This window comes from Pelecanus crispus, chromosome 4, assembly GCF_030463565.1.
Source record: "Pelecanus crispus isolate bPelCri1 chromosome 4, bPelCri1.pri, whole genome shotgun sequence".
Lineage (NCBI taxonomy): Eukaryota > Metazoa > Chordata > Aves > Pelecaniformes > Pelecanidae > Pelecanus > Pelecanus crispus.
Window position 1 is genome coordinate 87,776,166 of NC_134646.1, and position 17,874 is coordinate 87,794,039.

A 17,874-nucleotide genomic window follows, 5' to 3' on the forward strand; every position below is an offset into this window, starting at 1 on the left:
ACATACAATGTTCACCACTACCTAACACATATTGTAAACATTTTTGCAAACTGTACTTAAAATTTCACTTTCGTAGCACCTTAAATTGTGTAACCACACGTAGGGAAAGAAATTATTGGCTTGTTTTTGAGGTTTGGAGAGAATAAAACTCAGCACTACTGTTGCATGCAAAAGAACTGCCTGACTGCACTAATGTTATGCCTGAGTACTTAGCTGTTACTTCCCTTGAGGGAGTCTGCCAGTAACAAAACTTGGGTCCTTGGGTGAAAAAAAAAAAAATCTAGTAGTAACCAAGAGCTACAGCTCTTCATTGTTCGAATCAGTCCACATTTCTATTGCTTCCAAACTTGGCATTCGTGCTAATGGGTGGCTGTTGCTGGTCTATAACTTTTCTCTGTCTTATTTCTTTACCTTAAAACTAGATGTCTTTCTAAAGATTCTTGAGTCTCTAAAAACTGTGGGCTTGATTCAGAAATCTAATAAAACCGTAGCCCTGTGTTACGAACGGAACAAAATTAGGTTGTATTCTTGAAGTCTGTCAGTATTTAAAAGACAAAACAAAAAAATCCTTTACTCCAGTTGTGTAGTGGCCAAAAGAGTTATCTCCCAGAGGAAATATGACATGCAGTCTGTTAAAAATAAAAGATTAATGCATCCAAGTTAACTGGGAAAGAAAGGTGAAACACCAAACAGACCATTCTGGTCTATTCTACCAAGGTCCAGGTCGGTCATTACAGATGGTGGATATATTTACGGAAGACAGGTGAAGCTAGGAAAACAATATGTTCCTGTTCCCCTTGAAATCAGGAGTCACTGGATATTAAGTCAGGAGAGAGACAAAACCTTGATCTTAAGTATGTTTTAACAGAAGGTTCTGGAGAAGCAGAATGTTGGGCTTAGGGAAGAACACGCAAGGATTACTGCAGTGAATGTCAGAAGTCAGATACGGAGGCACTCAGACCCTTCATACCCAAGAAACATCCATACAGGAGAAAGGGGAGAAATGCCAGTAACAGCTGCCTCCTACCAACCGTCCTGCCTGACAGGAAGGCTGCTTTGAAAGTAATACCCAGAAGGGCTGGATAAAAAAAATGAATGTGTGGCCTGGTCAAAAGGTGCATTGGACAGGAGAGCTTCCTGATTTGGGGATCAGATTTAAACCATACCTTTTGAAAATTTGGGACAGTGAGATGAAAGAACTTTGAGGAAGTTTGGCTAGCAGGACACAGCTAACTGATCCTTACAAAGCAGACATGAGGTCCAGCAGCTGGAACAGCAGAAAGAGGCAGAAGCCTACAATAGTACAAAGACTTTTCATGAATCCCAGTCAGAAAATATTTCCACTCTCACTGGTACACATGGAGGCCATTAACTGTTAAGACCTCAAAAAGAGGACAATAGGGACAACCAAGAAAAGAGCTTAAACTCTAGCAATCTAACATTAAAGCCTTAGAGCAGGTCAGAAGAGATTTTGAGAGCAATTTACTAAAGCCATTACAAATAGGTTAAATTTTTTCAGGCTAATCAGATTCGCAACATTTTAAGATCTCTGAGCTCTGTGATAGAGCTATATAAAACAATTACAGAAAAAATAAATTGGAAACTGTAATTTGCTTCCAATAAACTGAGATGGAGAGGGCACAAAATTAATTTCTCAGGAAGAGGATTTAAAAAGAGATGATTTTTCCATGTGCTACAAATATAAATGCAGGATGCAATGTCACAGCAATGCTTTGAATATTAAAAATGTAAGTAGGTTCAAACAGCCACTAAACAAACTAATGGAAGAAATATCCACAGTTGGACTGTTGTCCAAAATTGATGCTGCTGTAGATGTCCATTGTAAAGCCCTACCCTAACTATGCTTAGTTAACAGATTGTCTGAGAGCAGAGGTCTAAGGTGACCCTAACTAAATCATGCAATATGGTTTTGTTAAGTTGACAGATTGTCCGGGAGCAGAAGTCTAGGTGATGTATTACTGACTTGATCAGTAAACCGTGAGAAGTTACTTAAGATCTGCCAAGAAGGAAATTAGGGGAAAGGCAATTCTGGTGGGGGGGATCACGACCACCGACTCATGAGCCCCCGACCACAATTACACCCCAGACTCAAACTGAAGGACAGCTGAGCATGCTCATTAATTTAAATAGCAGGCGAAAAAGTTTTAACCAATCATAGCACTGCATATGTATTAGGGAATTAAATATGGTAATGAATGTGCATAAATAAAGGCCCACTTGACGATTCGGTGCGCTAGCTTTGTGGAATTGCCACCTAGCACCCAAACTTGCGCAACTTTGAGAACAAAACAGAATCTTGTCTTAGTGTGTGCAGATTGGCTTATTGCACACCAGGTAAACAAGCCCTATTTGGGACAACAGGATGAACTTTATAATTAAGCGCTGTATCACAATGTTGATTTTGTAGTGGGGGATGGGCTGCAGTTGAACACAGCACTAATTCTTGCACTTCCTGCATGCTAGATCTTGCAACTTTAATGATCTTTACTGTAATTTTTTCTAATACAATTAATTTTTTTTCCCAAAACAGAGGAAAGGAGCTCCAACAGGTAAAAAAATCCTCTTCATAAATCAGTTGGGCTCCTCTTTCAAAATATTTGGACTATCCATTCCCTGGTGCTCCTCTTAGAGAGCAAATACATCATCTGAGTCTTCTCATAAGCAGAAGACTCAGAAAATTAGAATTTCATCATCTGAAATGTCAATGGCCTTTGTGAACCCATTTATGTTTTCATTCCATTTACTGGGCGAAAGGGCTACAAAACTTCACTTTTAAAAACAATATGGTGGGGGTTTGGAGGCTGTAAAGCAGTCTTGTGACCGAGAGGCACGCAGAATCTCCTGTTCTGTGGTGTCTAGTTTTCCAAGGCTTCCCCGCAGGGTTCTGTGCAGCACCAGCTTGATGCAAAGTCCTGACAATAATCCTCCTCACTTGAGAAGCCAGCATTTGCAGCCACCCAAAATAATGCCCTCTTTCCGTATGGACAAGATTGGTGCTTTTGAAGAATACCTCAGCCTTGGAGCTGTAGGCAACAGTTCCTTACACAATTTTGTAACTCACAGTTTTGGCATATTAAATTAATTTGAAAGTCATGTCAGAGTGACAGAACCTTGACCCTCTTCCTTAGGACTCACTGTTCCCAGTGTTAGCGGTAACAGTGCTGGCCAGAAAGAGAAGGTGCTCCCTTTCTCTGGCCAAGCAGTTTTACCTGCAGAGACGAGCGCTCTCCCTGAGGCCTGTTTTCAAACAGGCAGAGTCCAGAATAACCAGCTATGTCTCCTTGAGGGAGACTGCCCCTTCAGGGCAGGAAGCTTTTAACGGGTAGTAGGAGGGTTGATATACCTCTAAGTGCTTGATGTTTGATTTGGTCTGCCACCACATTAGTGGGATGCAGAGGCAGCAAGGAGAGTAGTCATTGTCTGTAGCAAGATGCACCTAGTCAATGCTGTGCTGCAGATGGGGGAAAACCAGCGTAAACGCCTCCTATTTAGCAGCCATTTTATCAGCCTCGAGAAAGAGCTGAAATAACTGAGCAGATTTGAAAGCTGGGTAAAACGAAATACAGAAATGAAAGTTGCAGTTATAGCAGCATTGCAATGTACAGGCTTCTACCACTAAACCACTGTGGTATTGGACTTTTGATCACCATCCGGCTGGTTTATTCAGAGTCTGCTCAGCACCTTTTGCTCTGAAACAAAAAGGCTCAAAACAGGAGCTAAGAGGAATTTCTGTTTCTGAATTTCTCATTACTATAGCTTAAATTCTCAGTGCTGAAAACTGTCAGATTAAGGGAGGAGTTCTTCAGAGATATGGCCAGGAAAAATAAGATTCAGGGTCTGGGGTGTACTCGCTCTTTCACTAATGAAGCATGTGGCCAGGTGTGTGAGGGATGGGGCAAAAGGGAATCTGCGATCCACCTAAACATTCCCAGCCCCTACTCTGCCAATTGACCAGAAATTTGCTACTGCAACCAGAAAAGAAGAAGAACAGCTAGGGACAGGTAAGGCAACAACATCCAACCTTGACTGTCACTCAGTAAAAACAATGTGGTCATTGCTAGTAACAGGTCTTACACTAACTTTGCAAGGCATCAGGACTCAGGTTTTTAAGCTTGTTATCAACTCATTGTGACAACTTGCTGTGTGAACCAGACCAGGTGTGTCTTGTTAATGGGGAGTTTAAGTGTCAGCAGTAAAGGCCTTTGAAATAGAGACCTGGATTAGGGAACAGAGGCTGTAGGGCTACAAAGAGCTCATTGATGTGCAAGTATTGGTTACTGAAGAAGTACAACCATAAGAGCCCAGGAAAAACTGCCCTAAGCATAGAGAGAAGCAGCAGCTAAGGGAGAACAATATCAGTGACAAAAACCAGCTATTCAACAGGGTAAGTACCTGACTTGATCTGAGAAAGCAACTCTTCCCAGCATTGTGCGATACCTAGTCTGGGGGAAAGGACTAAAGGCTAAGAATTGTCTAGAAACCAAGTATCTTGCTTTAGTTGGTGAGAGGGAAGAGGGGGTTATCTTTCTGTAGGATCATTGAAACTGTAAATGGCTTGCCTGCTTTTCCTTCCCTCCCTTCTGCCTGCCTGCTCCTCCCTCCCCCAACTACCTGTTTCAAGGGTTCTGGTTTTCTCTGCCTGCACCAAGGACCTTTTGGTCAACTAGTCAATTGCCCAGGGTGATGCTCAGCAGTGTGAGTATATAGAATCATAGAATCGTTTAGGTTGGAAAAGACCTTTCAGATCATCCAGTCCAACCATTAACCTGACACTACGAAGTTCACCACTAAACCAGTGAAGGGGAGAGTCATAATTTCATGTTTCCTGGCTTGGTGGCTGGATTATTTTTTAATGAAAGTAAAAACTAGGAATCAGTAAGGTTGGAAGGGATCTCTAAGATCATCAGTCCAACCATCAACCCAACACCACCATGCCCACTAAACCATGTCCCCAAGTGCCACGTCTACACATTTGTTGAACACCTCCAGGGATGGGGACTCCACCACCTCTTTGGGCAGCCTGTTCCAATGCTTGGCTACTCTTTCCGTGAAGAAATTGCATGGATGTATGTCTGAGAGTGTGTTATCCCCATAAACTCCATGCATTTTTTTCTTTAATCTCTCAATAAAGGGTTATTGCATATGAAGTCAATTTTAGGTAATACCAAGAGATGCAGTAATGCATGAAGTCTATATGCTAATTTTGCCCAAATGTGATAAAGCCTGAGAAGTACTGTGGTACAAACTTTTTGCTGCTCCTCCAGGCACAGTAGTTCCCACTTACATGAGTGATGCTAAATGGCACAAAGGAAAGTGGCCTATATCGGACCAAAGCAAGAACCAGTGGTTGTCCTGCTGTCCAAAGCCGTAACTTCCCCGAGTGCCCTGTCTGTCTTATACTCACCGTTGCTGCTGGGCTCTTCTGCTGGCATGCACTGTTCCATATCCTCAGGCTCCAGAAAGTCTCTCTTCAAAACCTCAATGACTTGTATTCTTCGCAGACTCACAAGGTCTACATCTTTCAACTTCTTTTCCAGCTGCTTTACCATTTCTTTGCTCGACTGGCTAGTCAAAATTGTGATCTGAAACACAAATCAGACTGTGCAAGAGCTGCTTCTACCCTAATTCTCTCTTGATAGGCGATGATGCCTGGTCTGTTTGAATAGCACAGGTCCCACTATGGAGCAAAGAGAGAAATCTTGCTAAAATATCTTATCTATTCAAAAGCAGTTTTAAAAGCTTTTTTTTTTTTTTTTTTTGAGCTTTGGTTTGTATTTAAGCCAGTATGAAATGGATTCAAAGGTTCACTGTAGGAACACCAACAGGTTTTGTATCACTGCTGGAAGAAGATGGAAAAATCCACAATTGTCTTATATTCTATGCTTTGCACTTATGGTCAGTGAGTCTGTGTGTGTATAGGAGGGACTCTGACTGAGACAGTGCCACTTCCCAAAACTGTATCAATTATAGTTCAAGTAGACTAAATTTGGCATTCTCACTTTAAGGCTGAATGAGAATTTTTTTTTTTTAAAGAAGTATATAGTCTATCCTAAAGATGTTTCTTAAGAGAGCAACAGTAGGTGTGATTCCCACCTCCCAGTTTTGATGTAATACTAAGTAAGTGACTGCAAAGACTTTCTTCATCATTGACAATCAGCAACAGTTTCTAGAAAAGTCAGGCATGTTTGATACCAGCTTCTACTCTGAAACAGTAGTTAGGTGAGGAAGTTTCAAGTTCTGATCTTGCCTAATATTTAGTGATGGTGAAGTACTGAGTGTCCTCAGCACATCGCCTCATTGCTCCAAAGGACTATTTAATAACTCTAAATAAAGGATAAGGTGTATTTTAGGTAAGGCTGCTAACAAATGTCCTGTAGGGAGCATTTGGGGAAACTTAGCAGTAGACCTTCACAAATTAATTCTACTACAAAAATATTAAACAATGTCAACAGAAGTGACAGTTCAAGGGTTAGGTTTTGGGTTTGGTGGTGGTTTGGGGGTTTTTTTTTTGGGGGGGGGGGGGGGGGGGGGGAGTCGTGTCTCAGTGCACCAGCTGCAGCCACACCACGGGTCGGAGGCCCCTGTGTCTGTGTGCAGCGGCTGGAGCAATGGTGAGTGAGTGTGCGATGGTCAGCAAAGATCAAAATGGACCAGGTGGTGAACAGGTGAAACGACCTGGGAGCAAGGGGGTCTCTAAGGCGAGACCAGGGCAGGAGCTGGCTGTTGGAGGGAGGAGGGGAGTCCTGGCCAGCTCTGTGTGTATCTGCGTGTGTGTGTGCATGCGATGGTCTGTACCAGCACACGCAGTGGGCCTGCAGCCTCGGGGACTCGTATGTCCAGGTGCCAGCAACTGGGGAGACTGGGATTCGGGAGCAGCTACTGGGCAGACTGAGTGAGCCCAGCTGCTGGAGGGATCTGCCTTGTACGTATGGAGATAGAGATGTGCCTCTGTGTGTGTGTATATATATATTCCTGCTAGTGAATCTCCCTCCTGCTCAGCCAGAGAGGGGAGCAGGCTGAGCCATCAGTGCAGTCTGTGTTATTGTGAGTGCTCTGTCTGCCTGTGATCTGTGTGACCAACAATGCATGTATAGATGTGTTACATACATCTGCTCTGTGTGCGTCTGCCTGCTGGCAATACATGCTCAGCCCCACAACTGGCCGGGCCTGGGGGCATGGAGCTGCGGCAGCCTTGCTGATGTCAGGCCAAGCTAGATTTCTCTAACAAGGTACACCTCTCCAACTGAACTTAGCCCTAGTATTTGCCTCCAAGTTACTGGGAATGAAGAAATGGTGAGAGTTTGCCTAAAGACTACATCTGATTTGCACAACCAAATTGCCACTGGTGCTGTTGTACTATAAATACCAGCTATTATGGTCTCATGCTAAAGAAACTGTACGTCTAATATAACCATAACACCACCTTAAGCGCCTGTGTTTCTGCTAACTCACATGTAAGCATACTTCAACAGCTTCCAATGTACTATGTTTCTTCATCTACTGCTGTTCGCAGTCCTGTCCTGTCCTTCCTGCCTCTTCTGGCTGAGCCGCAGCGGGCGTGTGCCCTGCTGCCTGCAGTGTGCTCCACTGCTGCTTGCCCTCCAGGTTTTGCTGCGGTGTGGCGGCAGTGGGATGGTGCCACAGGCAGTACAGCAGCCATGTGTTCCTGGTGCACAGCTCCAGATGTGGAGCTCCAGACAGCTCCACGGATGGAAGCGTGTGGAAGGCTTTTGTGTTTAACTTGTGCTGCTTTAGAAGGCTAACAGCAAAAACCAAAAAAGAGCACTTCTTTCAGAAGCGAAGGCTTCACAAACGGAAACATAACTTTCTCCGCTGAGATGAGTGAGTGCATCAGTGACAGGTCTGGCCCCTTGCTGGCTGCCTTTTCTCCTCCTGCCCAGCTGTGCACAGTCGCTCTGCTAAGCACCTTCCCTCTGCTGCAGGATTTCACAGCTAGTGAAATTACTGACTAATTAGTGAATTACTGACTGTAATTGTATGCCTGTAACTTCCTGTTCCAGACAGCATAATGGGTTACTGTATCTCAGTAACAGGGCCACAGAGATGTCAGTTTGGCAGTCAGGCATTGATGCACCAAAATGCACAAAGCATTAAATTTTGATGAATAACAAACATGCCAGATAAGTCTTATGTTAAATCTTAACTGCAAAATACTGGAATCAACTGATTTATGAGTGCACTTAAGTAAGGCATGAAGCTCTTGAAACAAAAGGAGAGAATTGTGTTGGTAGAACCTGACGTTCATCCCATCAAAAAACAGATGCAACTAGAGAATTCCAAAAATTTGCTAAAGTAGGGCTTATTTTCTCTTGTCCATGCCTTATAGTTCAGTGCAGAAGTACTTCTCCTAATATGTTTTCTAATCATAGAATAGTTTGGGTTGGAAGGGACCTTTAAAGGTCACCCAGCCCAACCCTCCCTGCAGTGAGCAGGGACATCTTCAACCAGATCAGGCTGCTCGGAGCCCCATCCAACCTGACCTTGAATGTTTCTGGGGATGGGGCATCTACCACCTCCCTGGGCAACCTGTGCCAGTGTTTCACTAATGCTTTAAAGTATCACAGAAACAGAACTGCTACTTCTCTTCACAGTGGACTAAATAGAAAATGCTTGTGAGAGATGTTAAGTAGTCAGTCACCATGCATAGTCTACCTGATACAGTTGAATTTAACAGGGTAAATGCCTGCTTTAACTGGCTTAAGTTATCCAGGCTTCACTTCCAAAGAAGGTTTTTGGTTTGGGGTGTCCCCCCCCCCATTCTTCAAAAGATACGTTATCTGAGCAAAAACATTCAAATGCCTTCTGAGAAAAGGAAACAAATAAAAATCCAACTTACTCTGCATAAAAAAAAAAAAAAACCAAACCAAATGCTTGTGATGAAAACAATTTCACTCACTGAAGCAGAAAGATGCCTTTTTTAGAAACATGGCCTTTTGTGAGGGTGAAGTACCCTTCTGCTTTTCTGTGATGACTGGCTTTTATTTTTCAACAAAGATCTGAGAATTGTAGGTGCTCTTCTGCTCACTTCATGGCTCCTTAGTGATCTGATGGTTCTTATTGACCCTTATGTGAAAGACCAAGGCCACCCCTTAGATCCCATTTAGGTCTGTGAAACACCTTTTGTCTGGATTTGCAAAAGACAGAATTTAATCCACAGGTTACATTTATGCAGAATGGGAAGGATTGCTAGCTTGGACAGAAGTCCTTTGTCCTTGAAATTCTCCACAGAACTAAACTTTGAGCTGAAGTTTCCTCAAGATAGGCAAGTGTGATATGTTGCCTTTTGGAAGCCTTCAGTACATTCTCCAGTACCTGTGGTAAAATCAAGTGTACCATAATACTTCAGATTTCTACGTTCTTTGAGTTCTCTCTCTAGCTTTGGATATTTTTCAAATGAAGTAGGATCGCTATAAATTGTATCCACTTACGAAGCCACAAAAAAGTTATTCTTAATTTTTCTTTCCCTTTGCTTTCCCAAGGCATGCATTCTTGGAAGAAACATTTCATGCCGGTCACAAACAGCTCAAAGGGAAGTAAGGCAGCAGAAACAGGCAATGAAATATAGTTAGCATGGAGCAACTCGGAGGGAAGACTAGAGCTGGCAAGCGTGACTGATGTCTGTGGTATTTGCCATTGTATGGAAACCAGGAAAATTCAAAGTCTCTGGTGTGGACGTTATTTTGAATGTGGTGAAGGGAAGGGGATTATATGTTCAGCTGTCAGTGAGAGGCTTCTGAAGGAGCTGCTCCTACCTGTTCAACTGACCCTCTGCAAGGGTTCTCTAATACCGTATGAGCTATTCTGTGACAGAGATTCTTTATGCAGCAATTTAAGTACAGTTTGCTGCGTGATGTTTCTGAAGAATGGCCACATCTCCTGGGTTATAGAGTTCTTGTCCTCCCTAAGAAATCTTTCAAGTTAGAATCCATGCATGTTTGAGAGCGGGTTTTTGTTTGCTCATTGTTTGAGTGTTGTGTGTTCGCTGTTGTTTTGTTTGTTTGTTTCTTACTACAAAAATCTACTACAGCATTCTCTGGTTTGGGTATATTGGAATTAATCAAACAAATGTTGGTCAGAATGCTGTTCCAGCTAGACACGACAGCCAGCTCTACATCTTCTCAGATTGCCCTGAGCATTTTTATAAAGACTCTCCTTTAGGGTCTTCTTTAGATGGGACTGAGTATACATATCCAGGACCTTTGCAGGGCCAAGGATAGTGTAACAAACCATGAGAACTCACTATTTTCCAGTACCAGGAAGAAAAACATTTGGTTACCTATCAAAATTATCGATAAAGTGGTATGCGGCCAGATTAATTCCAGAAGAGTGGAGGACACCCTATTTTCCAGGCTGATCCAAGTATACAAGAGCAAATACAAGTTGGTAAATTGTCAGAAGAGGAGGAATTAGTGTTGCATCTATGCACACTGTTCCTATGAGAAAATGAAAGTAGACTGTAAAAATGGTGGTCAGCACTTTCAAGTAAGTACACGATACCACAGCCTATCACTGCAGCAGGTGTCTTATGTCCCCTTGCAATGAAAAGTATAACATATTTGCATAATCTAGAGGAACAAGGATCTCTTAGTGGAGTATAAACTCCCTATATTCATGGATAACTTAATTTTGAATGTAGCTATCTCATTCCTTCAACTATACTAGAAGACATCCTGGATTTTGTTGTATGTCAAAAAAGGCTTTGTCTCAAAAGTGTACTCTGTTTGTTCCAACCCCCACCTTTGAAGTGAAAGCATAAATCACATTTGAAATGGTGGGGAAAAATACGTGAAGGCCCTAAGAAAACACAGAGAAGCAGTAAATCAGGAGAAAGGCTTCCAGGATAGACACTAGAAGTGAGTCTTAATTACAGTGGGGAGAGTCTGCCTAATCACAGCATGACTCTGGAAGGGTTTAAGAATCTAAATAAAGTAGAAGGGCTGGGGAAATTTCACTCATGGGAGTCTGGATTCCTTTTTAGGACTGACAAAGATCCAAAAGCAGGTGGACCCTGAGCCTGTGAAGTCTGAAATGATAGATAGTTTGGAGCTGATGTTTCCTCATGTCCACTTCTGAGTCCTTCCCCTCTTGATAACTGTCTGTCCTTTCACATCAGTTGGTACTACTTTAAAAAAAAATACTTCTTCCTGTGAACCTTGCACTGCTTTCTACATCTGCACATATTCTCATGTGGTGTTAGCAGCTTCCCTCCCACTTATGCAATTATACACACCCAGCTGAGAATACAGCCACTAGTCCCTTTTTCTACTGGAACCTGCCCAGAGGGATTTGAGGACTTGATATCTTCATGCAGGATTTCTGCACACTGGATCTCTGAGGCAGCTAGATTGATGAATACCTAAAATTTTCTGGCATGTTCACTGTACGTAGGGTCATGTCAGAGCCACTGCTCAAGCTAAACAGTGACAACATACCTATACAATTGACTCAGGAAGCACTGGACAGACCTGCTGTGTGCACGTTCATTCCCACCGAGAATCCTGGGAAACAAGACACCAGTATGTATGCGTACTGAAATCCCAGACAAACACCAGGCTGTCCTACCATACCAGCTCATGACACTAACCTGTCCAACAAGACTTATTTAGCTAAAGTCCCTGTTCTTTCTACTTTTTCCAGGCAAATCATCAATAGCCAGTCCCAAAACTTCACAAAGCCTGAGCAGAAAGGAAATGTTTGCATGTGGTGTTTCAAAACACTTTACTCCCCCTTCCCAGGGCCTTCCTCCTTAGAAGCAAGTTTGGGAACTGCTGTGTCATGGGATACAGAATAACACATAGCCTAGAACTGGGATGAATAGAAATACCTTTCATGTTGCAGGAATGATTATTGAGCTGTAGAATTTGCTTTTAGACTGTCTTTTATGGGCTAGATGACCTCTAAAGGTCCCTTCCAACCCAAAGCATTCTATGAAATTTCCTAAACTATGTCAGTGTAGGTGGAACATGAGATATACATTTATAAAGCACGATTCATGAAGCGGGAAGTGAGAGAGAGGGTGATCTTAAGGCATTAGCAGCTGCACCTTATTCAGGGCCTTGTAAAGTGCAAGGAGTGGGGATAAAGTTAGTAGTGCTTCAGGATTACGGCAGGCACAGTTCTCCCCTAATTCTCTGGGACATGGGCAAAGCAATTGGATTGCCCCATTCTTTCTGTGCCTGCCATAAAGGTGTCAGAGATTACACTTTTTTCATTCGCCCAATGTAGGGGTGTGTGCCAAGAACAAACATGATACTGCCTGAGTTTCAGGGGCTGTCTGTTGTACGGAGCTTACAATGGTCTTTTTAGACTTTTCAGTTATTTCATACAGCCATTGCCAATGATGTATTGTAAGGGGCCCCTATTACAATTTGCAGGGTAGGGGGTAGGAGCCCTGTGGAACTCCCAAGCTGCCACTGAGAAAAGAAAAATGCTAATTATAAACAAACCCTCTTGTTATTCCAAATACTGACCATATTTTCTTTTTACTCTGAAAACTGATTTGAAGAGGACTGTGCCAAGACAATGACCATTCTGTAGGCTTTTCCTGTCCTTTGCAACTATACCAACTACTCTCAAGATTAAATGGATTTCTTTTGTCTGTATGAGTTCACTTTCAATGAATTGTGGACATGCTTTCAGGCACAATGAGGACCTTTGTACAATCATCCTATTGTATCAGTAGAAGTTCCAGACACTAACCGCAGAATGTAACTGTAGGCTGAAAGGAAAATCATGTCCATTAAGTACTGTCAATGTCTTTGCCTTTGACAGAATTCTTCTGTGAAAGTAATCAAAACAAAGCTGAAAAAGCATCCAATCTTAAATACCTGGAAATTAAATTTGTTTTTCTATACTGTAAAGTAAGTCAGTCTCCATAAGCAACTCAAACCTGAATCTGTCTAGTTTCCATGAGCATTCAGAGATTGCCACATGGGGTTTTTTTGGACGGTTTATTTTCTTAATTACTGTCTCACTCCCACAGACCTTAGATATCGCACAGATTATCATCTTAATGTGCTAACAAGTGGCAAGTCTGGTGGATCACTCCCACGGCCTTCCCAACATTTTCTTACCTCAGCAGAACTATTTGTTGAGCCTCCTGCTGCTGTGTGTCTGCTGTATTGTTTGAACTGTTGCAATCCATCCTGCACAGCTTGTACCACTCCATTTCCCCCCTGTGGGAAACAGCCTTCTCTTGGTAGCGAACGGAGCTCCGAAATGCAAGCTTGAATTCGTGCGAAGTTTTCTTTCACTTGCTGCAGAAGAGTATTCAATGAGATTGAAAGACTGGAAATGTCAAACTGATAATATGAAGTAATTTTCCATAATGTGGAAGGAGGCTTTTGAATTCACAGCACTGAAATAAGACTGGGGGCAGGAGCCAAGGCACAAAGCAGTGAACAGCAATATGAATCAAAACCAGCTGATTGTTATGCCAGTAACAACACACACAATCACTCCTCAAGTTTTCAGCTGTCTACCTGTTGCCTGCGGCTAGACAAAATGTAGTAGTTTGGCATGCCCCTCTCCTCTGTCCCTGCATAACGCAGGGGCAGAACTTGAGACATAAATAGGAGGACTGAGGTGGTGTGATATTCCCAGGCCATAGTCATTCCTGCCATATCCATAGTCCTTTCCTCATCGAGCTGTGGACCCCTGGAACCTGCGTTCAGGAGGGTTTGGAGTCAGACTGTGGCAACAGGTTAAAAAAGGGGTTCTACAAACTCATGGATAACAGGTCCAGAAGCAGACACCAAGAGGAAGAGCCTCAAATGTATCCTCTATCATTCTTAATACAACAGCTGTGGAACTAGGGGAGTGTGAGAAGAATGAACTGCAGAAAGTGATTGGACTGGGGCACTCCCCCAGAATAGCCTTTCCTTTTGATACTGGGCTGATGGACTGCTGGTCTGACTCAGGAGGGCAGTTTTTCTGCTCTTACATTGCTCTTTTAGGACATTCACCGCAGTCAAGATTATCAAAAAAGCCAAACGCTGATGGAAGGTCTGTGGACCCTCCTGTTTCAAAGATGAGCTACCAGAGCAAGTGTTAGAAAGGAAAAATTATTCTATAGCTGTCATTTCTAAAAATGCTTTATTCCTTCAGGCAACAGCTACCACTGTACAATGGCTGCCCTGAGGACAGCTGGTCTGACTCATTATGGCAAGATGAACATTTTAAATGCACAGAGTATTAACCCATTGTGCTCCTCCATGATGCTTTGTGTCAGTCTCATGGATTGCAGGATATTGGGCCATATTCTCACTGCCTGCTATGGTGATTTAGATTACCTGCAGTCCAGGGCTGCTGAACCCTATCACATATGTTGCTCAGCATGCCTTAAACTTGGTATCACTTTATAGTGGTCACTGAAATCCACAGAAGGCAGTCTGAATATGAACCAGACTGGCCAGGATCATGGTAGACCCCTCTCATACTCTTTCTCCACACAGTATTAGTTGAGGCTACCTGGTATCTATTACCCAGCCATGCCCTTTCCTTGGCATAGACATGACAATGCTAGGGAGCACCCAGGATCAAAAGGTGTGTAGAGCATCTCAGCTAGCGTTCACACAGATGTCAGCTCACCTGAGCTTCAACAAGAACTCAAAGGAGTTGAGACATACCCAGCAGGTAAACTGGCAAATTCTGGCCATAGGAGATATTATTAGTGAACTCTACCAAATCTGTTTGAAGCAATATAAGACACTGCTGCCAGAGGTCACCCTCCTCACAGAAGAGGCAACAGATGAACATATCACCCGTTTGCTTCAGATGCTTGGAGCTCTGACTCACTGAACCACTCCTGAGCAGCCATAGTTTACAGCATAGTCTTTCAGTGTGACTAAGTTATGAACCAGGGGGCTCAGGCATGTGTTCACAAACAGCTCCAATGGTTCTGCAAATAAGGTGGGGAAGAAAGCTGGGATGGCTCAAACCTTGCCTCAGAACAGTGAAGAGAGCAGTCTTAAGGAAAGACACCACACTTTGTACTTTACAGTGCAAGAAGTGTCTGGCCCATTATGTCAGTTCTGCTATGAGGTTAGCAATCTTCAATAAATGCACCAAGAAGATGCAGCCAAGAGCCTCTTCAAAGTACTACAGCAAAATTCCCTGCAGTTCAGATGCCTGCCCTGCAATCCCAGGAGGCAGCTGCAGCTCACACAGATGTAAACCAGCTGTCTTGGGTCAAGTCTTGCTCCTAACTGTGGCAGAACAGGGCTCAGCGTGGGCTCCAGGGTGGCCTGAAGTAGAGTTAAGTACCTGTCCTTTGGAACCAGCACCAGCAAAGTTGCATTTTCTCTTGTATATGCACAGCTACTTTAAATGTTAACTTAGGTGAGTCTACGCAAACTGCAGTTTCAACTCTGGAATGTGCTTGGGACATAAGTTAAACTTCTAAGCACAAATTGTGTTGTTTAACTCTTTCTGACTGTACCCCTCTTCTGGGCGCTGACACCCAGCCCAGTGCCATAGGCCTTGATGTGTCTCTTCACATGGGATCCTGCCCCTTCATTACACAACTCCACGAGTTCACACTGTGCATCCAGCAGAACGTTTTAATCTGCAACACTACACTGCTTCCAGAGAAAAGCTACCAAAATGAGAGATCAACACTGGCCACAAACCGGGGTAGGCACTGTACTCACTGCCCCATCTGGCTCCTTCCACATGTTGTACCCTCACCCAATTCACTTTCTGAATTTACTAGTCTCTGTTGTTAACATCTTTCTCCCTTGTTCTCCTTCAGCCCTTTTTGTCAGGGAAGGTCTGGGAGTTGTGGAGGATGGCTGCCCACCCCAAGGGAAAATGGGTAGGAACAGGGCCCATCAGCTGGAGGTGCTCTGCTCAGAGTCCTTACTCAGTCCCACATTAAAATTTTTTGACGCTTTAATGCTCACTTCCCATCTTGTCACCATCTGTTGTCCTCCACGGTTATTTACTTTCTTCCTGGTTTCCTTTTCTTTGGCATACACCTGCCCTTTCCAGGGAAGGTCTTCGGCCTTGTTAGAGTTAGGCCAATAGGGGAGACCAGTAGGAACAGAGACCATAAACAAGTGCTCAGGAAAGACTAAGAAAAGGGTAACTATATATGACACTTCCCCAGGTACTCTCCCAATCTCTATTTTCAGCTCCGGGGCTTTCCTGACTTCATATGATTTGCCTAATAAGCAACCTTTAATAAAGCTCTATCTTGGTTCCTCACTGAGAAGTATCAAGTTTTTCTCTAGCTAGATCAGAAAGTCAATGTGATAAACAGCATGCCTTGTTGAGACAAAGGGGCAAATTCAGGAGTACAGAAAAAGCAATGGAGCCCTGGTATTTCTGAAGAAGGCTGAAATGGAACAGATGTTTATCAGATAGAGATGTAAAACTGCTCCTGGTTCCAGAAGCTGCAGAGGACCAGGCATCATCATTAGTGAAATCAGGTTGACTGAAGAAGATAGTAATCTTGCTATACTTTACTGTTCCTAATAGAGAAAGAACAATTCTGAAAAACAGCCTTCAGTACAACAGCATGTCTAAAATAAAGAGATGGCTCACTAGGCAGAACATCCAAACAAAGCTGGGGAGAAGGGGAGTGGGGGCTCACGCTAGAGTTGTGCCTATCAACTGGGTGTGCACTACTGGCTCAAATCTTTGACTGTGAACTTTCCTGTCTTGGACTAAGTCCCAGAGAAACACAGTATTATGGCAAAAGAGTTGATGCGATTCCCAGTCACGCAAACAGGAGGAGGGGGTATTTTTTAGCTCTCTGAACAGCATTGCTGAGTCCAGTATTGCAATGTAGCATCCAAAAAAACAGAAGAGTGAATACATAGAAGGGCTTGGAAGTTATTAAGGACCTGTAAAAATGCCTTGCAGTTAGACTTATACTTTGGTTCTCTTTTCATTTACCAGCTAGAAGACTGAGAAGGGACCTACTTATATTTAGAGGAAGAAAGTATAAAATACAAGCAGGTTCTTCAATCTAGCCCAAAGAGAAAATATTAATATTAATATAATACTAACAAATCCCTGGAAGCTCAAGCCAATAAATGCAAATTAGAAACCAGGTGCAAGTTTCATAATGACAATGATTAACCACTGGAAGAAATTATCAACAGAAGTACTTGATTCTTCATCTTGTAATATCTTCAGACCAAAACTAGATGTCTTTCTGGAGGTAGTGTTTTGATGATATATGGGTACTTTAGTGAAATATAATAGCCTGTAATATGAAGGAAGCTAAACAATAATCTAAGGGTTCCTCTGTCTTTCAAAACTGTGATTATCAAAATGAGGAATTGTTGTTAAATAAAAAAGACAGCCTATCATCAGCAGAAGATTCATATGATGGGGCAAGTAGAGGGATTGTGTCAAAGTGCAGTTGTGCTCTGGTGACCCATGATTACCAAATGAAATCTGAGGTTGCCAGCCAGTGCATGTTGGATCAGTGTCAGGACATACCTAGCAAATACAAAAGCAGGTATTGGGCTCCAAACACTTACAAATTAACTTGGACATAATGCAAAACCACAGCAAGTGGGCCTGGAACCAGCTGTGAAACAAATTACCTAGTCTATCCTACAGTAGAATTACATGTAAATTCATCCAAGGAAGCAAGACAAGTGTCTGTTCTTAAAGTCCCTAATCAGAGTGATTTCACAATATCTCCAGAAAATGTTTCTTTGGTATCCCCTTAGTTATCCTTGTCACATTATCTATAACCTATTCTACAAAATAAACACCACCATTAGTCACAGCCTTCTTGCAGATCACATTTGCTAAATTACTGTTGACCTCCATTTCCACCCCCGCCCCCCCCAGTGGGCCTCTACCTTTCCTGAG

At 43.0% G+C, this 17,874-nt stretch overlaps 1 protein-coding gene across 1 annotated transcript in view; it reads right to left on the reverse strand.

Moving 5' to 3' along the window:
- The window catches only part of M1AP (meiosis 1 associated protein), a 29,429-nt gene that overhangs the window by 10,424 nt on the left and 1,131 nt on the right, over positions 1-17,874 (reverse strand). The window contains exons 2-3 of the mRNA XM_075709657.1: positions 13,116-13,298; positions 5,426-5,603 (exon numbers count right to left, since the gene is read on the reverse strand). Of these exons, the coding sequence (XP_075565772.1) occupies positions 5,426-5,603; positions 13,116-13,298 (361 nt within the window). The remainder of the gene's footprint in view (positions 1-5,425; positions 5,604-13,115; positions 13,299-17,874) is intronic.